At 40.6% G+C, this 26,144-nt stretch overlaps 3 protein-coding genes and 1 long non-coding RNA gene across 5 annotated transcripts in view; 2 read left to right on the top strand and 2 right to left on the bottom strand.

Annotated features, from left to right (window-relative positions):
• The first annotated feature begins 978 nt into the window (after window positions 1-978).
• LOC111654156 (sentrin-specific protease 5-like) lies at window positions 979-5,698 on the top strand. Of its 2 annotated transcripts, XM_023405052.2 has the most exons (9): window positions 979-2,007; window positions 2,115-2,220; window positions 2,394-2,541; window positions 2,986-3,033; window positions 4,133-4,210; window positions 4,317-4,454; window positions 4,589-4,672; window positions 4,794-4,844; window positions 4,954-5,698. In XM_023405052.2, exons 1-9 carry the CDS (start codon window positions 1,212-1,214, stop codon window positions 5,068-5,070), a joined length of 1,566 nt encoding a protein of 521 aa, XP_023260820.1. In that variant the 5' UTR covers window positions 979-1,211; the 3' UTR covers window positions 5,071-5,698. The 2 variants fall into 2 exon arrangements, with proteins under 2 accessions (XP_023260820.1, XP_023260821.1); XM_023405053.2 differs by lacking the exon at window positions 4,794-4,844.
• Window positions 5,699-5,742: 44 nt separating this feature from the next.
• On the bottom strand, window positions 5,743-15,031 carry LOC111654155 (protein crumbs homolog 1-like). The gene is made up of 8 exons (XM_023405048.2): window positions 14,884-15,031; window positions 13,514-14,485; window positions 11,207-11,757; window positions 10,903-11,068; window positions 8,627-9,533; window positions 8,465-8,506; window positions 8,222-8,344; window positions 5,743-6,943 (listed from the first exon to the last, which is right to left on the bottom strand). The coding sequence occupies exons 1-8, from the start codon at window positions 14,930-14,932 to the stop codon at window positions 6,691-6,693; spliced, it is 3,063 nt and encodes a 1,020-aa protein (XP_023260816.1). The 5' UTR covers window positions 14,933-15,031; the 3' UTR covers window positions 5,743-6,690.
• Window positions 15,032-16,456: 1,425 nt separating this feature from the next.
• On the top strand, window positions 16,457-24,822 carry zbtb41 (zinc finger and BTB domain containing 41). Its single transcript, XM_023405047.2, has 11 exons — window positions 16,457-16,743; window positions 17,555-18,799; window positions 19,565-19,772; window positions 21,003-21,072; window positions 21,326-21,473; window positions 21,740-21,869; window positions 22,038-22,133; window positions 22,259-22,365; window positions 22,544-22,649; window positions 22,798-22,886; window positions 23,880-24,822. The coding sequence occupies exons 2-11, from the start codon at window positions 17,587-17,589 to the stop codon at window positions 24,512-24,514; spliced, it is 2,802 nt and encodes a 933-aa protein (XP_023260815.1). The 5' UTR covers window positions 16,457-16,743; window positions 17,555-17,586; the 3' UTR covers window positions 24,515-24,822.
• Window positions 24,823-25,591: 769 nt separating this feature from the next.
• LOC147819181 (uncharacterized) overlaps window positions 25,592-26,144 on the bottom strand; it is a 3,759-nt gene continuing 3,206 nt past the window's right edge. Inside the window, exons 2-3 of the long non-coding RNA XR_015437183.1 lie at window positions 25,934-25,959; window positions 25,592-25,834 (exon numbers count right to left, since the gene is read on the bottom strand). This is a non-coding gene — a long non-coding RNA (uncharacterized LOC147819181). The remainder of the gene's footprint in view (window positions 25,835-25,933; window positions 25,960-26,144) is intronic.

The raw sequence follows: 26,144 nt of genomic DNA, 5'->3' as shown, positions 1-26,144 counted from the left end.
TAAACTCATTGCATTGTTCTTAGATCTTCCCTCAGTTGGATCCCACTAAAACATGTGTGTAAATAGTACACACACGTGCAAATGTGTGTTTTAAGTATCTGTAAATGCAGCAAGTATTCACATCTTTTATTGAGGTGAAGTAACAATACAGTGATGACAAAATGCTCCATTTCAAGTACAAAATCCTGCTTTCAAACCCTTAAGTGAACATAACATTAACAAAATGCAAAGTAGTTACTATGCAGCAGTGATACATGCTAACATGATGTGTCATTTTAATGCTGTAGGTGATTTTTACCCCCTTACATAAAATGTACCACACAGAACTGTGCAAAAGTTAAAGGTTATAAAAGTGAATTGAGGATCCTTTCAAACACAATACAATGGGTAGTTTTTGTTTATCAATTAACATCATACAAAGTCCATTAAGTAGAAAAAACCTAATCAGTATTTGCTGTGACCTCTGTTCGCCTTTAAACCAGCACCAGTTCTCCTTAATACACCTGCACACCATGTGTTTCAGGACTCCCTGTTCATTCTTGTCTCTGAAGATAGGTCTTAATGACTCTGGCTGCGTGTCTGGTGTTGTTTCCATGCTGCAGAATGAATCTTGGACCAATCAATTGCCTCCCTGATGGGGCTGTTTGATTGGCAAGAATCTAAACATCCTAAGCACCTAAAATTTTAGCACAGTATTGTATGTCTTGAGTAGCAACAGCTGTTGAATAAATTAAATGCTGAAAAATAGTGGAGTAGAAGTCTGAAGTAGAAATTGCAACTACTCAGTTACATTCAACCACTGCTCAGTACTGCTGTATTTCCCAGTCATAATGCTCATTCATAACAAAGAAAACTGTTCAAATTTAAGAAAAAAGTGACTTTGTTCTTAAGGTCACTTAGTGTAACCTTAACGACAAAGTGAGATGAACATGTGTAGAAACACTGCATGTAACAACACATCCATTCTCTTGCAGCAGATGTTCAGGCTGCCCATTACTCTGCTGAGTACGCTGCCAGAAGTGGAAGCAAACACAAGGTCACCGCAGACCATGGCCTGTAAACTGAGTATCTCCTTGCACGAAGAAGACAAAATAAAATCCAGATTCAGCACTGTTGCGTTTGAGCTTTCTGACTCAGACCTGCCCCTCCTGCAGCTGTAAGGATACCCACAACTCCATGTTCTCATGTGATCCTCCATCAGTCTCTCCCAGATGCACCGAACACAGAGCCACAGGAGCAAAGCAAAGTACCTCAAGAGGAAGAAGGGCTTCATGTCTTCAGTCAAGGGAGTTTCTCATCTGTCCAGGCGAACCAAGAGACGCTTGTATTGTAAATTACAGCTTTGGATGTGGAGGAAGCGAAGAGAGAAATGCCGTTTTGGGATTTACAAAGCAAAGAAAAGAGCTTGTGGGATCAGCTCTGGCTCCAGCCCCTGTCTCAGTTTAAAGGCACAATCACAGAAAAATAAAAGGAAAGTTCCAATGTACCGGACACTGAACTTAGAAAATTCGCAAGCCAGAGCTTCATCTGTTGTGTCACCAATTGGTGGTGAAGCTTCAGAAGACACACTTAGAGGGGAGGATTGCCTGCTGAAGCCCCGTGAATCTGTCAGTCTGTCAGAAACTTTCACTGCTTCCAGCTCCTTACACGACCAGGTTACAGACACGAATGCTGCTGCAGCTACCATAACTCAAACCATACCATCTCCAACAACAGAACTCTTTGGGAAGTTTTGTGAAATTGCAGATCCTTCTAAATGTTCTTGCACTGTCAAACCCCTGCTGAGCACAGAGGACAGTGAGGCAGATAGAGGGATTACGCTGTTTAAGGCACCAAGGACAATGATACCTCCTCAAAGGCTTGAAGTCAACTGCCCATCAGGACAGCACACTAATGTCACTCCAGGTCAGGACCAGGCTCAAAGCGAAGACACCGATGAGAGATTCACCAGTAACAAGTCTTCTGTCACTGATGTCGGCCTTAGAGCCCTGACTAAGGACATCCACGGTAGATGTTTTTTCGCTTTAACCCTTTTTTTTTTTAACCTTTACTTTGGATTTCCATTTCTGTTTTTGACAGCTATTTGAGATAACGGTGTTTCGATGTTTCTCTAGAATTCCTCGATGGCTTCTACAGAATATATGGAAGTTTCATCCCGCTACAAAAGAGCGACGTGTTGAGACATCTTAAGAGGAAGTTTAATAGTGATTTCAGTGACAGGTAAATCTTGTTGAATCTTGTGATTCTCTCAGTTTGCAAGATTAAAATGTCTCGTACTTTTTTTTTTTTAGTTGTGATGTGTTAAATGTGTGTTTACAAGTGCAACAGTGGGAGTGGTATCTGAAATGATTTTATTCCTACACCAATCATTTTATGTTTTCTTACTTCTGCAGGAAAAATATAATTTTCTCAGAGGTTACCAAATACAGAACTGCGATCGTTCAGAAGCTTGTGCCCTCCTTCCAGGTGGTCTACAAGAAACACACACTGACACTGGATGATTTGTTGACACTGGCAGATCAGAACTGGCTCAACGACCAGGTAATGATCCATCACACCTCGAGTTTCAGTTCTCATGCAGATTTCAGAGTGGAGAGATTTTGTGTGATGAGCAAAAGCCTTAATGTTTATTCTGAATGGAACTGGCACAGTTGTAAGCAAAGGTTTGGACAAGTGACATATTTTGTTTTAAAGAAGTAAATCCAACCAGCAAACACACATCAAAAACTCAACCTTTCTTCAAATGTTAATGCACTATTACTTTGACAGCTTTGTGGTCTGACAAATGTATATCCTGACCCTGCTCTATAAGCAAAATTGCTATTGATTTTTGATTGATTATTGATATTTGATATTTTTTGAGTAGATTAAATAAAAAGGATACAGTGCATTAACATGAAGAAAATGTCTGTTTGCTGCAGGGGTTGTATTTACTTTTTTACTTTTTACTACAACTGCATATAAATATTTTTGTTTCTGCTTAAGGTCATGAACATGTATGGAGAATTGATCGTGGAATCTGCCAGTCACAAGGTAATCTAATGAACTTAACAAGCTTGAATGTTTTTTCTTTAATTATAATCAAAGCATCAGATGCATGAAAATTTTTACTCACCAGGGCTATTTAAATATTGCCAGTAATTAAAGGAACAGTTCAACTTTTTAGGAAATATGCTCATTTGCTTTCTTACTGAAAGTTAGATGAGAAAACTGATACCACTCTTATGTCTCTACGGTAGCTAGTGCAGCGGCTAGTTAGCTTAGCTTAGCATATAGCTGGTAACAGGAGGAAACGTTTAACCTGGCTCAGTCCAAAGATAAAAAAAACGGGAGGAACAGCTGAAGTTAAAATGTCCTGTGACCTGATGTGTAAGTGCTGTATTTAAATGTTACCAGAGAGCAGAAGTAATTTGGAAGTTTTTCTAGCAGAACCTTATAAATGAACAACATACAATGCTGCTTCCTACTATTTGTTAAGGTGGACCGTCCCGACTTTTCAGATATGATAGCAATGGTGAGTGAAAACAGTGTCACCTGTGATGAAGCGCAGTGTGCTGTGATAGAGAGTCCAGAGGTTTCAGCGTGGTGGGAGAATCACATATATATACATCATCACCATAATCAAGAGCAGACAGAATTGTAGATTGTTCATTGGTCTTTCGTCCAACAGAAGAGAAACATGATTTGTTTCTGTACAGAAATCCAGTTTTTACCTTCAGTTCGCTTGATAGGTGTTTCACATGGGTCATAAACGAGGTGTCCAACCAGAGACCCAAGTATTATAACATTCAACTGTTTCAATTTCATGACCATTAGCTTGAGTCTTGTCTTCACTGTGAAGTTACCAGACAATCCAGTGCGTATTTCCCAAAATGACCCATTACTTTAATTAATCACAGTATTTGCCTTTATGCTAGACTTGAACTCTTATCTATACAAATACTGAAAGATCCTTAAGACAATGGTAATTGTACATATGCTTTTTAAAGCTTACCCAGTGTGTTTTACTCTCATAAGCTGACAAGAAAAGGATTTCAACAAATAAAAACACACGAACCTGCACAGACCTACATTGTTGTTGTTTTATAACTGTAGTTCGGTTACTATTATCTCCCTCTGTCTCCACTCCTAGGTCCACTTTCTCAACAGCTTCTTCCACCGGCAGCTCATGACTAAAGGATATGATGGTGTTAAGAGATGGACAAAGCAGGTTGGTTTTAAGACGGAAAAAAAATGTTTTTCATCGTCAAATTATAATGTGATGACATTGACTTTTGACAGAAAGAGTGGGTTTTAACTCCATCTCTTCTGCACAGGTGGATTTGTTTTCTAAGAGTCTGCTTTTGGTGCCCATCCACCTGGAGGTTCACTGGTGTCTGGTGACTGCTGACTTTGTCAAAAAGAAGATCTGCCTTTACGACTCTCAAGGGAACGCGCTCCAGAAAGTTGCAAGGGTAATAACAGATTTCATGAAATTTATTTTGTCATTCTAACAATATACTGTGTATATATAAACATTTCGGCTGCAAGTAATCATAAATCCACATCTGTAAAACGTGTGTTTTTCTTGATGCTTTGCTTACAATAGAACATCCTGAAATACTTGATGACAGAAGCAAAGGAGAAGCAGCAAACGGCTTTTGAAAATGGTTGGGCAGTGTCGTTCGATGAGGTATGTATGTTTTGCCCTGAAATGAGGAAAGCTGGCATCGTGCAGGTTGGAGGCATCATCTGCTGGAGATTCGCTCTGCAAACTGACATGATGTCTTGTCTCCCCCTGCTGTCCTTCACAGAAAATCCCACAGCAGACTAATGAAAATGACTGTGGAGTTTTTGTGTTGGAGGTAACATGCTTTGCCTGCTTAGTATTCATGAATTTAGTCATTATCCTTTCCATTTTTTAAAAAACTGTTTGCTAATTGCGTAATAATTCTGTTTTGCTCTCCTTTTCAGTATTCTAGATGCCTGGCACTCGCAAAACCTCTTCAGTTTTCACAGGAGGACATACCAAAGATACGCAAGAGGATCTACAAAGAGCTCTGTGACTGTAAGCTCCATGAAGAGGGCTGACGAGTATCTTACAGTTGTATGTCTATGGGTATTGCTCATAATATGTGCTGCTTCGAATTTGGGTATAAAATCAGCAGCCCACACTCTCTCTAAGTGCAGGGCTTCTCTCCCAGCTCACAGCCTTACAGCACTGTGAGGATATATAGGTGATCTCAGCAGGAGAGACTCACTTCTGTGTGTGGTGCACTGTTCATGCTAAACCATGATCCTTGTATGATAGCTGTATTTATATGATCAATATTTAATCAGGCATGTTATTTAATAAAAGAAAACATCTTATTGTTCTGGGAGTTTACACATCAACAGTGCACCAACAGAGCCTTACTGAACTGACTGCCTGTTGAAATGGATCTAACCCGTCATGGTTCATGTCTGTGTTGATGTTTAAAATATCTGTTCACCTTATTTGCACTTTGTTTTTTGAAGTCTAATCTTGCATTGTCGACTTGTAGTTTGAGATATTTTGCATCATAGTTTCTGTTAGCACCAGATGACTGAGTAGGAAGTAGGTGTATTTTGTTTCTAAAGAAAGTTATAGAACTGGACTCAGTCTCCAATTTATTATTTTTGTTTGTTGCCTAATAGGAAATGTGTAAATAAAGTTTTAAATAAAAGCGTGTTTCCAACATTTCACAAAGTTTATTTCATGTTTCATCTTACAGATCAGGTGCTGTATGCACTGCATGCAGCATGTCCTGTATTAATCTATTCTAGGTCACATAAGTATTTGTAAATACACAACTTCTTAGCTATAGACAGGTATTTTATTAATCTCCAGCACATTATAACTGTATCTGAGTGGGTCCCTGAACAGTTATAAAATATACACTGGTTAGAAAACAGTGCTCCAGAAAAAAAGTGGAAATTTTTAAGGCACAGGAAAAACTGGTTTTCAGTATGAGAACCAGATAAAATGCATGAATATACTGTAATAAATATGGTAAAATATGTAATATTCATTACCAAATAAATCTGTTTACAACAGACACATTTCTATTACAGACCTTGTCAGTACACGAGATATAATGGAATATAAATTCACACCAAATATATGTTTATTGCAGCACTACTCTCTCTTCTGGTCTTGTGAACTCACTCCTCGCATTAACTGTTGTTTGCAGAACTGATATCAGAAAAACTCACGGGTGTGACTTTATCCAAAAAGCAGTAACAAGGTCGAAACTCTGATATTAAGGGAACAAGTTTTGGAATACAGACTTTTGGTTGCTGAGAAAATTGTCCACTTTGTTTTTTGCAATGGAGATCCAGTCAATGCTGCAATATGCAGCTCATTTATCAAGTGAAATCACAAGATACCATGAAAGAGAAGAGCTTCGCTTCACTATTGAGACCGTGTGGGTAGATATATTTGCTCCAACTATCACTCATACAGCAGTGAAGAAGCAGCCTGTCCAGAGAAAGCTGAATTCATCCACAGATGTTGTGATTTTCTCCTCCCTTTTGTATAAAGGATTACAGACAGGCTGCTGTGCTGTGTGCAGTTTTGTGATAACACAGTACATGATTACATGACATTTCCCTAAATTAGTCACATGTACTCCAATGTGACCCTCTTTCTTGACCAATAGTCAAATTTGACCACAACAGACAAAGAGAGGCCTAATCATTAACGTGGAACCCCCACTCAATTTCTGGCTCATCGTCGAGGCGTATCACAAGGTAGGACACCAGCTGGAAGAGGTTCTGCCACAGGCCCAAGAAGAGGTACAAGTAGAAGTCACTGACGTCCATTTGGCAGTGTATCCCAGAGTAATTCATATCACACACACACTCAAAACTGTTCACGTAGTTGACACAGAAGCCTCCGTTCATACACGGGTCTGAGGCACATTCATCCACATCCTTCTCACACCTGGGAAGGAGAATAAGGAGAGAAGTATTATGGAACAAAACAGGAAAAGAGCATCTTGTAAAACATATTGGTACAAATGGCAAGCTTAAATCAGTAACTGGCCACTTGGGGGCGGCAGAAACAAGCCACAATGACATCATCACCTTTAAATTTGTTAGCAAACAGTGGCTTAAATCTGCACACCTAACAGAAGCAACATTACCATTCATTTGGAGATGTGTTTCTGACCACCTGACAAAACACCTCTGTTTTTTGGCTCCGCCTACCCCTGAGGGAAACATCTGGCTCTTTTGCTGCTGAATGCTCCGCTATTTTCACCGGCTAGTTGCTAACTTTTGTCTGTCTTTGCAGTTTGGTAATGGGCTATTAGCTTTTACAGCTATTGTGTGGAAAACAGCTCTATGCTGTATCTAGAAACAACTCAAGAGTAATGAGAGTGAACAAAACCAGTCAAGTTATGAGTTGTATAAAGAAAACGATGAGCTGAAAGACACTAAAATGCTCTGTACAAATGAGGGAAACTACAAACCTGGGTCATTTTTTTTGTGGTTTTGGCAATTCAAACAACACCTTACATTACACACCCGTTTGATCCAGTGTTAATGTAAAAATATTGACGACAGCAACTTTCAGCACATTTCTGGTGCAGTGTTTTGTCAGCCTTTTCAGTGTAATGGCAGCTACTCTGTATTATTTACCTCAACTACAGAAAAGTAACAGGCCTTTATTGGCGGTGGGTCTTTATTTCTAATTCCCTCTGTCTGATTAGTATAATTGGTCATATTTTGGTAAGAAGACTCATTATGACCTTTGCCCTGTTGAAGCTACTGCATTAGACAGCAAACAGCAAAGTGGATCAGAATGATTGAATCAAATACTTTAGATGAGTAATCCAGCACAACAAAGTGTTGAAAATAGCATGATTATATTGTTGAATGTATTAAATGAAAGTGGTAGAAATGGACATTATGCTTAACTGGTGTGCACAATATATAACAGACACCAGTTTATCCGCCCTTTGTTTCTCCCCCAGCCTGTATTTATTCGTGTTGCCCACGCCCCTTCCCATTACTGCAGAGCCAGCTTTTAATCAACTCCTATTCAATTTGAGGAAATACCATAATACCTAATTAATTATTTCAGTTAATTTCATATCACAGACATATCAATAGATCAGTGGGAGAAATCCTAATGGCCCTGTCTCAATATCTCACGACCCCATTAGGTTCTCTGCCCCCGGGGTGTAAAGAGGATTAAATATTATTATACATGTCCTACCACTGTCCTGTGAAACCAGGCAGGCAGTAACAGGTGTTGTCTGTTTCAGAGCAGTTCCCTCCATTAAAGCAGCTGTATTTCCATCTTGTACCCATGCACGTAGATACAGGCAACAGAGGAAGTCTTAACGGACAAAAGAACACAACAATACATGTCAATAACCTCCAGTCTGGTAAAGTTAATATTTACTTGGTTTAACAAAACAATGGAAATGTTCTTATAGTTTAATGTAGAAGCACTTACGGGTTTATCTCAATGTACCATGGGATTTCTGGGATTTTGTCACTGTAAGAGACAAATTAATAAATCAGTTCAAATAACTACTTGTTAATCTGTTGTGAGTGTGTGCTACTGTTCACTCGTCAGTTTGTCAGGAAGATATTGATAAAGTGTTGACGAACTCACTCGCAGTATAGGCCTGTCAGATTTTGAGGGCAGAGGCATGTGTAGGTCTGGAAGCCTTTGAGGCACGTGGCGCCATAGCTGCAGTTGCTGTTTTCACACATGTCGACTTCTTCCTCACACTGTTCACCACTGTACCCCAGCTCACACACACACCTGAATCCCCCAGGTAGGTTGGTGCAGTTGCCGTAGATGCAGGGGCTGGAGGCGCAGCTGTCTGCCGAGTCTTGACACAGCGGCCCTGTCCACTCGGAGGGACACGTGCAGTGATGCAGGTCAAAAAGGTCCTTACACACACCCTGGTTCTGACAAGGGTTGGGTGCACACACACTGGTTCCCCAGCAGCCGTATTGTGGTGCTGAGTTGCTATTTATCCTCGTAAACTGCTCCTCCTGAGGTCTCGGGAGATTCAACTCCATGTCCAGGTGGAAAGGGAGAAGAAGGCCTCCGATCTCCACCGTTCCCAGACAGCCAGACAGTTTCACTCCAGCGTCCAGGCTCAGTCCCCCCAGGAAAATGTCTGCTCCCTCCCTAAGAAAGTTCAGGTCCCCTGCAGCTGTTTTGGAAATGCTAGGTTCCTTCTGGCTTCCATCCACAGCCATGATCCACCTGGAGGTAGTGAGTGTCTTGTTCTCCATGCTGAACGCCACAGTGTGCCACTCTCCATCACTGATTGGACCCTGGCTTTGAACTGTCAGCTTGTCATCCCTGGCCTGTATCTCCATGACCAAATGAGAGTCCTGGAGGGAGATAGTGAGGTAGTGTGTGTCTCTTTGTGCATGCAGTAAGGTGGCAGTGGACTGTCTTGTGCGGAAGCTGAGGAACACACTGGTGAGGTTGCGCCTAATTTTTCCGTTGCTCCGGTATTGCAAAATGCTGCTTTCAACACGAAAAGTCACATTAGACAAACCTGAAGGAAAGAAATGGAAAAGACTTAATGAACTGAAATTGAATTTGAGTATTTAATGTAGTTTTCCCAGTCATTTAAGTCATTCCATTACGAAGACACAGTGCCCTTTCTTACTATAATTATCCCTTTGGAACATGAAAACCCTCTGGAAACCTGGTTTCAAATCTTAAAGAGTAACCCAACACCCGCCTGACCACAATCAGATGAAGAGTCCTTTGTTGCATCTGTAACCACACCTAACAGCAGTGTCACTGTGTCCTAAAGTACACTTGTACATCCCTACAGGAAAGCAAAAAGTTAAACCACTGCTGATCAGCAGAGACAAGATTTTTAGGGGGTATTAAGTTACTCATATAAAACTAAACACACAACAACCAAAGTTAAGGGTTGGAAAAAAACATGAATGGGTATTATTAATAAGAGTTAAACACCGACAACTTGAAGTTAATTGACCTTATCAGGACTGTGAGGGTGTGTTTTGATCAGACTTGATTGATATTGTTGGAAATATAAGCAATAACCCAGCAACGGGCATCATGTTTTTGTTGCTGAATCCTTTTTGGTGCATGGAAGTATGGGACATCGCTTTTCTCCAGATGAGCCCTGCCCACTTCTAACGAGAAAACCAAGGACTAAAACACAATTACAGGGCATTTTTTATGTGGAATAACCTAAACTGTTCTATTTTGGCAAATGAATGTATTCATGTAATCATTCAAAATAAAAAACTAAGTAGGTTTTCAGGGCCTTTAAACTGTTAAACTGCCCAACAGACAAAACAGTGTGTTGAACAAACTGCAAACAACGTGACCTGCTGAAATGGCTTGGACTGGCGGCTACTCTGGATCAACAGCTCCCCTCCCTTTCTCTCTGTGAACATGTGACATCTCCAGGAAGACTTGTCATCATAAACTTCCACAGGCATGTGGCGATAGACTTAATCTGACCAGGGATTACTGTGTCTTAGAGGAATCCTATGTAGGATCCCTGCCTCAACTCTGTTCCATGCTGTAATCAGTCACACAGTAATTAATCAGTGCCTGCACTGGTGAGGGCCCTGAAGGGACAGCCTGCACACCACATCCAGTCCCGTCAGTGGACATAAACTAAGATCAGAAACGGGCTGCTATAACAAAAGGCTCACCCATTAATTGTGGATCCTTTTTCTTGGCAATCTGTTTACATGCCACGAACAGGAATAGCAACAGAGGCTGTGCACAATATGATATTTATAGCATAAAGCCTATTCCTTAGCCATTCTTAGAGATTATCTGAGACTTTTATTGAACCCACAGTCGTGTATTTTAAGACAATGTTCTTTTGAAAACAGGAAAAATGTCACAACAGGCTCTGATCTCAGGAGACTTACACTCAAAGCCCTGAGAGCGGGGCTGACAAAGGGAACTGGTGGGGCAGGGAGACAGCTCACACCATTTAACCTCCTCACAGCGCTGCCCTGCAGTGTTGGGGGGGCAGTTACAGATGAAGTCATCCCACATTGAGTAACACACTCCCCCGTTGAGACAGGGGTTGACCTAATCAAGAGAAAACAGTTGAAATCAAACAGACTAAAACAATGTCCACCGTCATGATTGGTGCAGATAAGGAATGAAAATGTGTCACTTGCTCATTCAAGGCATTATAGTGAACATGACATTATTGATGTAACTCACAGCACAGGCATTGTCACTGCTGCATCTTTGTTCAACATTGATGAGCTGCTCCAGGTTGTAAGACTCCACCGGAGTCGCTATGGGGTAGAACTGCAACCGTTTGCTGTTAATCCTCAGATCCTGGACACAACCCTTAAAGTATCCACCAAACGATCTAGAGGCCCTTGAGTCTGGGAGCCCTCCGATGAAAACCAGATCCCCAGGATGGGCTCGGATGTGCCTGATGGGCATAGAACCCTGGTCTTGAGCTGACTGGAGTAAGGTGGCTGCCGTGCCTTCCAGCTTCACAGTCACTAGATGGAAATGGCCATCACTGACAGTAGCCCGACCAACAAGGGTCTCAAAGTTGTTGACCTGAACTTTGACCCTGCCCTCCTCCAGCCACAGGCGGAGGTACTGGCTGGTGCCATTGGCCAGGATGAATAGCAGGCCGCTGGACTGTCTGGTGCGAATGAACATGGATATAGTCAAGGTATCACTTGCGTCATCGTCTAATGAGAAGACAGCATAACTCTCCAGATCTTTGTTTCCAAACCTTGCAGTGATATACTCTGTATGGGCACAGAGAGAGAAAGCCTGATGAGAAGTACATTTTAACGGAATGGGATGACATTTTGGAGAAAAGATTTATACGACTTTAAACCAGTCAACAGTCAGTTAGCTTAGCTTAGCATAAAGATTGGAAACAGGAAGAAACAGCTAGCCTGGGTTTGTCCAGGTAAGGTAAAAAGAATTTGCCCACCAGCACCTGTAGAATGAATTGAATATATCTCATGTGTTATTCTGTGCTGTACTATTTCTTGGCACGGAGCAGTAACTTCCAGGTGGCTCTGCTGGTTGAAATAGTCAGGTGAATGAGACCTTCAGTGCCAACAGTGAATTATTTTTTTTAACTTAGCTTTTTGCACAGATTAAACAAATAACATACAGCGTATTGTGAAGTGCCGAAAAGTGTAGTTCTTCAAACGGCCAGCTGAGGCTGGCTCCAGAAGCGAGTGAATCCCTGTAGAGTCTCATGTTAAAATGCCCAACTTTACATCAGAACATGTTGACAGCCTGGTACAGAAAACATTTTGGTCTCTATAGTTAATTTCCCCCTTTGTGGAAACTAAACATGGAGTGAATTTTTATAAAACCCACTTGTTTAAATTTTATTAAGGCTTTATGAGGTTAATGACTCACCTCTTGCCCATTTTTGCATTAGTCTAGAGTTAGGCGGAGTCAGGTACTGCCAAGATGGCAATGGTGGAGCAGTCCACTCTGAGCTTCAAAACCGTTCTTAAGGAACCCATGGGTGACGTCACGGAGGCTACATCCATCTTTATTTACAGTCTATGGTATCCCCCCTCTTTCCAGTCTGCTAAGCTAAGATAACTAAGTGCTGGCTTCAGCTATTTAATGGGCACGTATGAGAGTAGTATTGATCTTTTTAATCTAACTCTACACCACAAAGTGAAAAAGAGTATTTCCAAAAATGTCAAACTATTTCCTTGAGTGAACAAAATATTTATACAATCTAAATATTTTTATGGAGTCATCAGTGTTATGGACCACAAGCTATTCATTGACATAACAAACGTTTGTATAGACAAAAAGGTGAGGTTGAGGATTAATATTTCCAGCATGGTTTTCACAATGAGTGCTCTCTTTTCATTCATCAGAAGAAGCTGCTGAGGATGCCAACCAACAAAAATGCCTCTGCATGGCGTGAGTCCATAAGTCTCTCTGATTTGTCAAAGTAAAGGCGTTCCAGGTCGGCTCCTGAAACCCACGTTTTTTAAATCCTTGGCCCAGGTGTTGCTGGATGCCTTCTAATTACATGACTGAATGGCTGAACTCTCTGTGCTATTTCTACTGGCTCTCTAAGCTCCTTTAAAGTCTACTGACTAACTTTATCATCCTGTGGGGCGTGGCTCTCTTCATAGCTAGCCATTAAGATTTCTGCAGCGACTGAGGTTGAACTTCACTCGACCTGTACCTGTTCTCACAGCACGACTTCCTGTAATTCTGCCAACAGCAGTGTCATGTGTCAAGGAGAACGTGCTGAAATCGATGACAGACAATAAATGTTCCACCTGAATTTTGTTTTTGTGTTACTGTTATTTGTGGTGAGAAAATAGCCAACTCTGTGCACCTGCATGTGCACAGTGTGTGCATATTGTTATTGTAGTTGGTGGGTTTTTCTTAGTGGAAAGGGGAAGAAAAATTAAGAACTGAACCACTGAAGTAGTTGGACTTATTTTGAAATATATGATTTCATTAAAATGTGAAATGGCTAGTGTGTGTGTGTGTGTGTTCACGGCTTACCCTCTGCACAGTTGTTTCCCTCATATGGTCTGTGGCACTCACACATGTAGCTCCTCCAGCCCTTGCTCACGCAGCGCCCTCGGTTCTGACATGGGCTGTTGTCACACTTGTCTTTGTCGCTGCATCCCACATTGATGTTTGCCTGGATGTCTGAATCTTCTGGTACTATAACAGGCAACACCAGATGTGAGTCCACGAACACATCTCTGAAGCAGCCTAGAAAAGCAGGTGGGTAGTCTGCTTCATCCACTGCTCTGTCCAAACCCCAGCTCCCCCCGACTGCTCCTATGAAGAGGCTTTGACGAACTGTTCCTGGCACGGGGAGAGCAGAGGCTTGCTCAAGCAGCTGGACCTCAGCGCTGGAGTCTCCGGTGCAGCTTCCTTCAGTGCAGAGCAACCTGATGAGACTGACCACGCCGCCTAGAGAGGCTTCCACTGTGTGCCACTTGTTGTTGGACAAGTACTCTGGGAGCTCTTGAACCAGTGTGCTGGAGCCTTGACCTCTCAGGCTGCAGAGGCAGAGATGCCCATTCAACAGCTCAATGCTGAGCAGCAGGTCGTCCACTCTGCGCTGCAGGAGGGTGCCGACTTCTCTGTCTGTCTTGAAGCTAAATGTGACATGAAGAGGAGCCTCTGGGTCGAGAAGCTGTGTCTCTATGTACATATAGCCTCTGGACTCAAATGAGAAGACTGTGGGGGTCTCACATTTTGAGCCTGTGAAGCCAGCAAGGCAGATGCATGTGTAGGTGTGCTGATCATTTACAAGTAAAGGTGAGCATATTCCTCCATTCTCACACTGTTTGTCATCACAGCCTGAAAGTGGAATTGTGCAAGTCTCCCCACCATATAAGCGCCCATTTTGGCTCTGTTGGGAGCAAAGGCATCTGAATCCTCCATTGTGGCTCTCACATTCGCCACCATTTTGGCATGGCTGCTGTTCACATTCATTTATGTCCTCACCAGACAAAGTGCCTGCAGATACGAAAAAAATCCATTATAATATATATAATATACAATCAATGTATGAACTTACAAAAGAAACATGACAATAAAACAAAAAAGTAAAGAATTTAAAAACATACTACTCATATAATTGCAAAATTTAAAAATGTATAAATCCAAAAAATGTTACACATATGAAATAAATGTAGAATATAAAGCAACTGTACAAACGTTTGTTGTGTATTATACTATACAATTATTGAGCACCTCAGCTATTATTTCCAAATATGATATACAAGCTGACAATAAGAGAAATACAAACAAATTATTGCCCTATTGATACCACTAAACAGGCTTAAAGATATGCTAAACATTTGCAAATAATATTCATCTGTGGTTACAACATTTATACTGAATCCAAAGATTACCTGCATAAAGCAACCATAACATCCACACATGCACGCTGTATCTCAACATTGTCCTCAACAAGTCCTCCAAATTACTAGATGTTTGGCAATATCTTAATTTTAAGTCAAAGACAGGTGGAGAACACTTGTGTGTGCAGCTTCATCTTCAACTCTGCTCCTCCATGCATGTGTGTGCTCACTGGAGTGCTGTGAGCCAGATAGGAGGGATTAAGCTAATGCACTTACAATGTCTTACACATTTCATGTCTTGGTGAAGGGAGGGGTTCATCCAGGAGGCTAATTTGACTTACTCCAAACATTTTCACTTGCAGAACTTTGATATTCACTTTTGACAATTGAAACCAATGGGATAGAAGAGTTTTGGAACAGAGGGTGAGCCTCACCTCAGCAGAGGAACAAACTGTAATTCAGATGTTTATTACATCTTCAGTTTTCTGTAGAGGGAAATATTCCAACAATTGAACTACACATAATATAAACCCTGAAACATGGGCATAAACACAAATACGTGTGTGCACGTGCACAAACACATGTAGTCTACTACAGGACGTGTCCACAGTTGTCTCAGCAATTGGTTGGACTGAGTCCCAGCCTTTGAAAGAAGTAAACTCAGGCCATTCGTTCTAATCTGGGAATGATCTCTGTCATTAATACACCTCTGACCTCATCACAAGTTATTTCTCTGAAAAGCCCTTAGAGCATTCAATCTGCTCTTTAGTAATGCTAATTGCCTTACTGCTCTTTTTAGTGTTACTAGTTTTACACTTGCTCTGGCTCAGGTTTTACAGTCACACCCACATTATGTTATAACTCAGAATTTGGGGCCATTATCCAATATGTAAAATATAAGCAACTATTAAATACTGTACTGTACAGGTTTATCATTATGTTTGAGCATACGTTTATTGTAATTTGTATAAGTATGCAAATGTAGCTGGTGTATTTGCAGATATATATAAAATGTTAGATAGGCTCGTGTAACTACTTGAGTAAAGTAAAAGAAAAATTGTGAAAGAAGTGATCAGATGTTTTACTCAAGTACAAGTAGCAATACCACAATTTAAAATATACTCTGTTACAAGTAAAATCCTTACTTTAGTAAATGTGGGTTGGTGCTATCAACGAATGTACTTATATTTTAAAAGAACTCAATATTCAGCTAAAATGGGCTAATATATATTATACTGTTGAATTATTATTATTGATGCATTAACATGTAAGCAGCATTTGTAACTCCTACTTTTTATCTTAATTTTGCAAAGTAACTTGTAAGTTTAACTGTCAGATAAATATAGTTGAGAAACTATAAAGTAACCTAAAATTAAATTACTCAAGTGAAGTACAAGTTACCCAGAACTGTATTCAAGTACAGTACTTAGCTAAACATATTTAGTTGTTTTATACCGCTGTAAAAGACTGATATGTTAATGAGAGCAGCTAATGGAAGTATGCTATTAGCTTTCAGACTACATTACCCATGACTCCCTCGTCTGGTGAACCCTCTCGTGAACCTATGATACTGCTCGTCAACACCTCCTCTTTGTTCAATTCGTGTTTGACTTTTTATGCGGTCAATACAAACTACGAACTCACAATACGAATGAAAGCATCAAAAGCTCGTGTTTCCGTCGCTGTTTATTATTGTTTCTTCTGTTTACATCTTTAAACAAGAGCAGTAGAAGACACAAGCTGAAACAGCCAATGGGCGATCAGTTTGTTGCAGGGTCAGACATTTCTGGTAGGATGTTGAGGTTGGGCGTTACAGATATTCAGGAAATTATTATTCCTCTGTTTATTTTCCACTTCACTTATGTTAGCTGGAGTGTACAGTACTTTGTAAACGAGGCCTGTATCTCTCAGGTAAGATTTCTTTAAAAAAGACATCCCGATATCATTGTTAATTCCCGGGGAAGCACTAAGGGTCGTTTGTCAACACTCTCCCCGGAGGGGGTCCGCTCGTCGGGGGTCGTCATAATGTGAGGGGTCCATGAGGTGGGGAGCAAATCTGCAAATGCAGCGTCTCCATCGTCAATAATTCAGGATATCTACACCTTTGCTTGCTTAGTTTCATGTCGTCTGTTAGGCCTATGTTGTCTATTGAGTGCAGTGTTAATGCTCATTCTTTCTGCCCCGTGTTAATACATGGGAGAAACGTTAGCAATAACTCGTTACTGTTCATCTTTTCATGCACGGTTTTCACATTTGTGGTAACTTTTCACCAATGTCCTACCGGTGTCAGCTGTCAATCCTCTCATTGTGTAGTTAAAGTCTTGTACATTTACATGCGAAGTACAATTTGAGGTATTATCGAAATTACAATGTGGCCAAGTGCAATATTCAAATCGCATAAGCTGCAAATGTTTGATAAAGGCAGAATTTGTCACAACATACTATTATAAATAAAGCATTGTGTTGCTACAGAGATATCCCGTCCTACAAATCATGTTCTATAGATGTAAGGGAACACGACTGCAAACATCACACCATTACAATTTTTACCCGTCAAAATAATCGCAATATGATTATTGTGCGTATAATTCAGCTCTAATCCTAAAACATCTGTCTAGCCTCTTGGATAATCCTATCAAATTTTAATCAAAACACAGTAATCAAGAGGTGAGCACCTGTGTATGTTCAATCTCAACACTGTTTCTATTACTCTGGTTTTCAGGAGTGATTCATGGTGGCCCATCAGACACACCAATGAAGAAAAAGCCTAGTACTCCTCTGCGTCCCAAACGCAGCAGGCTGGTCAGTGCCAGCAGTGAATGTGTTACAGAGCCAGGCACGGTGCAAAGCTCCAGTGCTCCACCAAACTCTGAAACTGTCCCAGGATCAGACTCACAAATCAGGCACCTGACAATGTTGCAGCACAGTCACAACCTCCTCAAGTTTTTGAATGAGGACCGGACCCGGCAGAAGTTCTGCGACGTGTCTGTGTCTGTGGGTGGGAGGCTCTACAGTGCCCACAAGGTGGTGTTGGCCCATGGGAGCAGCTACTTCCACGCTGAGCTGTCCAAGAACCCAGCTACCACTCATGTCACCCTGGACCATGTGGAGGACTCGGTTTTCCAACACCTGCTTGGCTTTTTGTACACTTCTGAGTGCGTTGTCGCAGAGAGAGACCTACCGGCTCTAACTGAAGCGGCCCGATTCCTGGACATGATGGATATACTAAAGATGCTGTGTGAAGAAGGAGACGTCCACCCTGTAAGTGTGATCCAGGCCCAGGCTGAGATAAGAGAGTCCCCTGAGGTAGAAACGACCTCCAGTGACTCGCCAGCATGTGACACAGACATCCAGAGCCCATTTGAGCAGAGTACCCCGTGCAGTCGCCATTTTAGGTCTGAAAACTCTGTGCAGAACCACTTGGCTGAGAGTCACATTGATGTACAGCAGGAAATCTCAACTGAGAAAGAGAGGGCGGCAGGTCAGAGGAGGTCGGCTCGTAGGAGGAGAATACCCACTAAGTATAAGAGAGATGATGTAGAGTACTTTGTCAACACTCCTGAGGAAAGGACTGTCTCACCCAGAGAGCAGGATGAAGACGGAGTAGAAGAAGCAGGAGAGGTGGTTTTGGAAAACCAAACATCCAAACTGGACACAAACAAGACATCTAAACCAGCTCAGGGGGATGATGTAGTGGATGAGGAGGATGAGGAGGGAGAGGGAAGAGACATGAATGAGGACGTGGCTGCTGAAAAGAAAATTGCTGAAGTCTATGCAGCTGACAAGAGTGCAGAAGGAGAAAGGACAGAGCTCCAGGCTGTTCGAGAGGTGGAAGTGCATGTGCCAGCAGCGGGAGGCTCCAGCCAGAGTCCAGTGTACCCCGAGGGTCTGGCTCCAGTCATCATCCAAACCTCCAACAAGAAGACTCTCAAGTGTCCCAAATGTGACAAGACCTTTGACCGTGCAGGTGGGAACCATAGAGTATTAGTGTTATCATTAATGTTACCTCTTGCAGTAGAAGCATTAGTAGTGGTGGCTATTGTAGAGGGGTAGCTGTATTACTGAGAACCGTGGCCAGCTTTACAGATACGAAACACAAGAATCGGATCTATTGAGCATCTAGTTTTACTCACTTTTAGTATTGATAGGATTATAAATTCAGTTTTACATGGTTGGGGTGTGAGACTGCAACTTACAATTATTTTTCATTATGGATAAATCAAATTTTTTAATTAAGTGAGTGAATTAAGTGTAATTAAGTTGCCCTTTAAAATGTCAGAAATTAGTCCAAATTCCAAAGATGTTCAGTACAGACCAGTATATAATAGAAAAAAACCCAGCAAATATTTGGAAATTTTGTTTGATTAATGACAAATAATTATCCGAAATTGTTGCTGGTTAGTATTCTACCCATTCTCCCTTTTCTCTGGTTTAAAAAGTAAGAACAAGAATGAGAGCCAATCATTTAAACAGCAAATTTCCTTTTTGTCTGTCACCTGTTGCCACTGCTAGAAAGTCTCTTTAAAAGCTATGCTTGTGTTTGTGTTGAGTAGACGAGAGATTCTCCTCCTGTTTCGTCCTATGTAGAAACACAGTATGTTTCCTTCAACCTGATGGGCACTCAATGTAAAATTCAGTAGTCATATTTAGTGCCATGTTTATTGAGTGATTATACAAATGTTTCAAATGTGTTACTGAGATAATATATATTCACCTTTCTTGCATTGCTCAGGGAAGTATGAGAGTCACACCAGAGTGCACACAGGAGAGAAACCATTCCAGTGTGACATCTGTCTGCAGTGCTACTCCACCAAGTCTAACCTGACCGCGCACAAGAAGAAGCATGCCAGCGACGCTCCCTTCCAGAAGAAGGAGCACAAATGCCCCTTCTGCAACAAACTCCATGCCAGCAAGAAAACCCTGGCCAAGCATGTCAGGAGGTTAGACACAGCTGTATCAAAACATCCAGTCTACCAGAGTGTGTTAGTCATCTGAACTAAATTCAGCATAGGTTAACTGTTAGGTGTTTGTGTTTTAACCAGCTTCCACTGGTTTATTACAATGTGGTGTTAGGTAACATTATTGTCTTGGTTAGATAACTCTAATACCTTTGTTGATGACAGTCATTGTTGCAAACATCTGGTTTTCACACAACCTATCTGGCAAAAGCCAGTCTTAGTAGTTGTCATGCTATTTTAGTTGCCTTGACAAAATATATTGCTGGCAGAGCCAAGAAAGTAAAAAAACTTGCTTGAAGTGAAAACACTTTTTATGATATAATTGTCTTTGCCAACAGTCACAGCAAACACCTTCCCTAGTTGTACTTTATATTCAGTATTTCCTCAAAACTCATTCAGTTCACTCTGAATTATTTTGAAAATATATGGTTTTATCCTTTTTTAATAGATTGTTTTTCATGCTCTGATAATCACAGTCATACGCAAGAGTCTGCAGCCATGTTGTGGCTCTGCGAGCCTGTACTCGGACACAGCGGCGCTTTAAGCTGAATGCTAACAAGTCAGTGATAATGTAAACATGCTGATTTTTTTGCAGGTTTAACATGTACAATCTTCGTGAACTGTGTTAGCATGCTAACATTAACAACAAAGTAAATTAGCCAAAGGTGAAGCTGATAAGAATGCCATTAATTTTGCACATATTTGGTCATAAACCAAAGTTTTGACCTGATAATGGTGCTAGATGGAAACTTAAAGAATCAAAAAAAAAATGATTACAATCCATCCAAAAGTTGTTGAGGCATTTCAAAAAAAAAAAAAAAGGTCATCCTCATGGTGGTGCTAGAGGAAAAGTCAGCAGGTATCATCTCTTGGGATCACATTTGCAGAGGCTTTTCATGCTGGGCTAAAGCGGTCGACTGACTGACGTTGTCATTTCTAGAGCTACTCTGGCTAGAAATCGACAGTGTTGCACCTTAAACACGTGTGTATTATTGTGTTTAGTATAGACGTATAATGATGAAAGTGTCAGCAGATACTATGGTGATGAAGTTTGGAAAAATACTTTACGTGTTCATACTGACTGAATATTATTTTCCAAGTTCTAGTTAAGTCATAGGAAATAAAACGCTCAATTTGTATAGCACTATGTTCTGGATCTCCGTGATGACTTAACCTTCTACAGTCATGCTGTATGATCTTCTACCCCGCCAGGTTTCATCCAGATCACATCCAAGAGTTTCTCACCAAGAGGAAGAGGAAGAGTGAAGGCTGGAAATGTGCTGTAAGAATTGACTTCAGTTTTGGAATATTCTTCATATTTTTCCTGATGATGCAGGTTGATCATAAGTACAGGACACAGGTGTTTGTTTTACAACATGATCACACCAATTTAGCTAGAACTATTTGTTCTATTTGAACTATGAAGTACAATGATGGATGAATTAATTTGTAATAGTAATAATTAATATATATATTACAGTTAATGTAAAGAGAGAATTTAACAGAGATCTGTAACCTTTGACTTTATGAACCAGATTTGCCTGAAGACCTTCAACCGTAGGCCTCATCTGCAAGAGCACATGATCCTGCACACCCAAGACCGGCCTTTTAAATGCTCCTTCTGTGATGAATACTTCAAGTCACGGTTTGCCAGGCTGAAGCATCAAGAAAAGTACCACTTAGGTAAGAAATGTACCATGAAAAAGAATTTTCAACTCTTAGAGTTTTATATAAACATTTTCTTTTACTAATGGATGCACTTTCTAACAATTAAATATTAAAAGAGAGAATTCAGAAAGATGTTATTGCATCTTTCCAACCTATAGGCTACTAAATGGCAAACTCACTGCTGTATGACAGCTGCTAATAAATTAACATTAGTCATCAACTATATTACTGTAGCAATCTATGCATTTGACAAAAGAGTTTATATCCTGTCTCATTCTCAGGCCCTTTTCCCTGCGAGATCTGTGGCCGACAGTTTAATGACTCAGGTAACAGAAAGAGACACATCGAGTGTACTCATGGAGGCAAAAGGAAGTGGACCTGCTTTGTTTGTGGCAAATCCGTAAGGGAAAGGTAGGTCTCTCTGTCCCTAAACTGTCATTAAACACTTTCCTATATGGAAGAGCACCAAGATATTTTAGATGGTGGCAGTGTGTATATTATGTATTATTAAAATCTAAACCCTTATTTTGACATGCAGAGCTGCAAAAAAACATGTTTGATGATGATTTTTCCTCATAGGACGACCTTGCGGGAGCACTTGAGGATCCACAGTGGGGAAAAGCCTCACCTCTGTAGTATCTGTGGCCAAAGTTTCCGTCACGGCAGCTCCTACAGGTGATTCCAGTGAGATTTGAAGAAGATGTTTGATGTTGGGGGTTGTGAATGTTTCAAGCTCTCAATTTGTTTGGCTTGTGTCATTGATGAAGTTGCCTATAATGACCAAACTGTTCCATGGACAGGCTTCACCTCAGAGTCCACCACGATGACAAGCGCTATGAGTGTGATGAATGTGGGAAAACCTTTATACGCCATGATCACCTGACCAAACATCAGAAAATACACTCTGGTACAGTACAGCAGTGGGATCTCGTATGTCTTTCTTTGGCATCTCCTTTTGTGATAGGGTCTAATTTGTCTTCTTCACACAGTTTAAATTTCATTTCATATTACAATACAGTACAGTGGGATATTCTGTTAATCTTTCCAGTAAGAATTTACTTTAACTTAACCCACATTTATTACAGGTGAGAAGGCACACCAGTGTGAGGAATGTGGCAAATGCTTCAGGCGCCATGATCATCTGACTGTCCACTACAAAAGTGTTCATTTGGGAGAGAAAGTCCGGCAGAAGTATGTTATCATATATATATCACAGTCACACTTAATCTCTTTTTGGTAACGTTGTAAAAAATGTTATTATTAGTGTCAGTGTGCCTTTCAAAGTTTGTCAAATGCTGTTGGTTTATGTCTCTGTCAATGAGGATTTTTTTTTTCACAGGTATAAAACTGCTGTGCATCAGTGTGAGGTTTGCAAGAAGGAATTTAAAGGAAAGTCCAGTCTAGAAATGCACTTCAGGACTCACTCAGGTAAAAAAAAAACCCCACAGAAGTCAATTGATATATTTGCTTTAAAACGTGTATGAGAACAGAAGAGTGGAAGAGGCAACTTTCTCAGTTGACTCTTCAATAAGCCCCGCCCCCTTAATTACTTCCTGTTGCTATGCTTTCTGTTCTAGCACGGCACATATTTGCGGTTTGTAATGATAACTTAGCAGATTTCCCGCTCGAAATTCATTATAAAGTTTGAAACTATGGGTGTACATCTTCCCACCGAAGCAAACAAAAGCAGCTTCTCACTTCTAGTTGACAACTGTGGATTTTGTTGGCTGAATTGACAACTGACTCTTGCAGTTTTTATCAACTGTAGCTAGCTAGCATTAGCTAATGCTAACGCTAAAATTGGTTGAAAATTCTGCTTCCAGGTGACTTTTTCTAGTGTTGTTTTAAACCATATTACAGGTGATGGCTAAAATACTGAGGCTACATGTCTTCGGCAAGAAATAATCATTCTTACTAGATTCTCATCAGTTGATGATCCATTGAGAAGACATGGAAAGAAAAGAGTGGTATTGTGTAATGCATTGTAAAGTTTGTTAGCCCATTATATGTAATTAAACTGTTATTTGTTCTAACATAACCTTTAGATGTCTTAGATGCTTACTGTAAAATAACATACAAGCTGCAGAGTGGTTAGACACATTTTTAAACAGTATAAGATGCTTCACATTTACAAGCACAAAGGATTTGATTATGAGTTTTCAAACATAACTCACAGTAATTTAAGTGGGAATTACTGGAGTGTAAACCTCCCCATATTTCCCCAGACCAAATATGGAGCAGGACAGAGCTGCTATTGTTACTCTCGCTAAACTATCTATGGACGATCGCTGTACTGTGGTGGGGCTCTTCAAAATGATCAATTATTCTTAAAAGAGAGAGTACAGTAGAAACATATTTTGATCATGAGGGTCGTATATTTGATTGATGATACTCAGATCTCCACTTGTGTTGCTGTGACAGGTGAGAAACCCCACAGATGTCCTGAATGCCACCAGACATTTCGGATCAAGAAGACCTTGACAAAGCACATGGTGATTCACTCAGACGCTCGTCCTTTTAACTGTCCCCATTGCAGCGCCACCTTTAAAAGAAAAGACAAGCTCAAGTACCATGTTGACCATGTGCACAGCACCCGGTTTACTGAGCAGCCCCTCAGCACGCTCAGCGAGGACAAAATAGTCTCCATTCCTTTTGAGGAAACCTCGAAGGCATATCGTGCTGAACCTAAGTCAACCCTCCAAAACACCCCTCCAACTATGAATGTCTGCGTGCCAGTAACTTTAGTTCCTGTCCAGATGGCAGGAGGAGCGCAAGGCGACCTGAGTGCTCATGGAGCCTCGTCTCTATCCTCCCAAAGTCACAGTGTTGTGAGCATGCAGGCTCAAGGACAGCAGCAGAACTCTGGCTACCAGGCCGCCACAGATCTGGCATTCTTAGAGAAGTACACCCTCACCCCCCAGGCCACCAACATCGTCCACCCTGTGAGGCCAGACCAGATGCTTGACCCTCGAGAGCAGTCCTACCTGGGCTCGCTGCTGGGACTGGATTCGGCTTCTGCTGTGCAGAACATCTCCAACTCTGATCACACACACTGATGCTTCTCAGCTCTGAAACCTACCCCAGTCATTTCAGTCAGAAGAACAGATGCTACAATATACACCACTAAAATATATAAACATTTTAAGACAGAGGGAAATATTTAACCTCCATGTAAATTATTAAATTGAAGACAAACACGACACAACTGCACTTGATTCATTTTGTCACAGGAAAACCTCTGATGTTCAGCCTGATCTCACTGGAAATTAGCGAAATAGCAAAACAATGACAAGTATCACCTTAACTCTGAAAAACTGGGAACATTTTGTTACAATTGTCAAGTTACTTTGACAATTTTTTTTTTTTTTATAAACGGGTCCCTTTTCTGCACAACAACCTGAGCTTCAGTCTTAGCAGGGTTTTTAAGTGTCACAGAATTTTGTACCTATTAGATTCAAAATGAAGAGAAACATTTTTAACTCATGCAGAATAAATATGAGCACAACTATTAAGTATTAGAAGTCTAAGTACTTATGTATGTGTGCAAGAATATTATTTTAAATACAAATGTTTAATCATATAAAATGTGTGTAACTATTGCTGCAATTGTCAATAATCGGTATTAAAGCAGATTGTGGAAAAAAAGCTAAATTGACCTTTTAGAACAGAACTCCAGATGCAGATGAAATGAGAGATTAAAACAATTAAACAATTTTGCAACTAAGCCAAGTCGTTTTTCAGATAATTCTGAAAACTTAAAAAATTTAAAAGTAGGGCCACCCTGAGGTCAGGGAGTATCAGGAATTTGCAAGCCACCTGCCAGTTTTAGTGAATTTTGCTCTGACAGACTTTGCTGCACAAACACTTTGCTGAGAAAAGTAAGAAGACAAAGAATAATCAGATGAAAAGAAACAATGGTAACAGTCGTCCCAAATTTTGTGCAATGCCCAATAAAACCAGAACTGAGTTAATATGTGCGTGTCCATAGCTGTGTGACAGAGTGGTGACCTGTCAGCCAGTTGTGACTTGGAACAGGTTAAGTGGGTATGGATAATAGATTGATGATTGGATTGCTTTTGGGCGATGATTTTTTTTATGACACAAAAGACTGTAGAAACACAATTCTATACAGATTAGTGTTGGGATTTTATTCAGGCCATCCACCAGTCATTTTTGTGGCTTTGAGAATACAGACAAAAATGTACTACTACATTATGCAGGGATTCATATATCAAAATGAGAAGCCTGAAACAGTTTCTGAAAAACTCAACACATTGTGTGACATCACCATAACTAAGTTTCCAGGCTGGCAGTCGTTTTCAGTCACTGGTGATCAAATCCTAAGAGAACTTGGTCATAGAGCCCCAGCAAGTGTTCTGGTCACAAGAAGACAATAAACAATTATATAAACACTAATAATAAAAAAAACAGTATACTATAAATACATAATTATAAATACAAGGAATAACACTCACCATACTTCTGTCAAAATAGCCACAACCTAAAAATAATCATATAGAAACACAGCCATGAATATAATAATAATAATAATAACTAGAAAATTCCAGGGAAATTTTGAGTGCCACGGGGGCTACTGCCGGGATGAGTACATGATTTATTTCCAGTGTTCAAAAGTCACCCTGATCATATTCTGGTTTTGAGAAATGTCTTGATATAAAAGACTCT

The sequence above is a fragment of the Seriola lalandi genome, unplaced genomic scaffold (genome assembly GCF_002814215.2).
Source record: "Seriola lalandi dorsalis isolate HSWRI2012SDOR001 ecotype SW California unplaced genomic scaffold, Sedor1 jcf7180002054261, whole genome shotgun sequence".
NCBI classification, from domain to species: Eukaryota; Metazoa; Chordata; class Actinopteri; order Carangiformes; family Carangidae; genus Seriola; species Seriola lalandi.
This window is presented reverse-complemented; position numbering and strand designations above follow the sequence as displayed.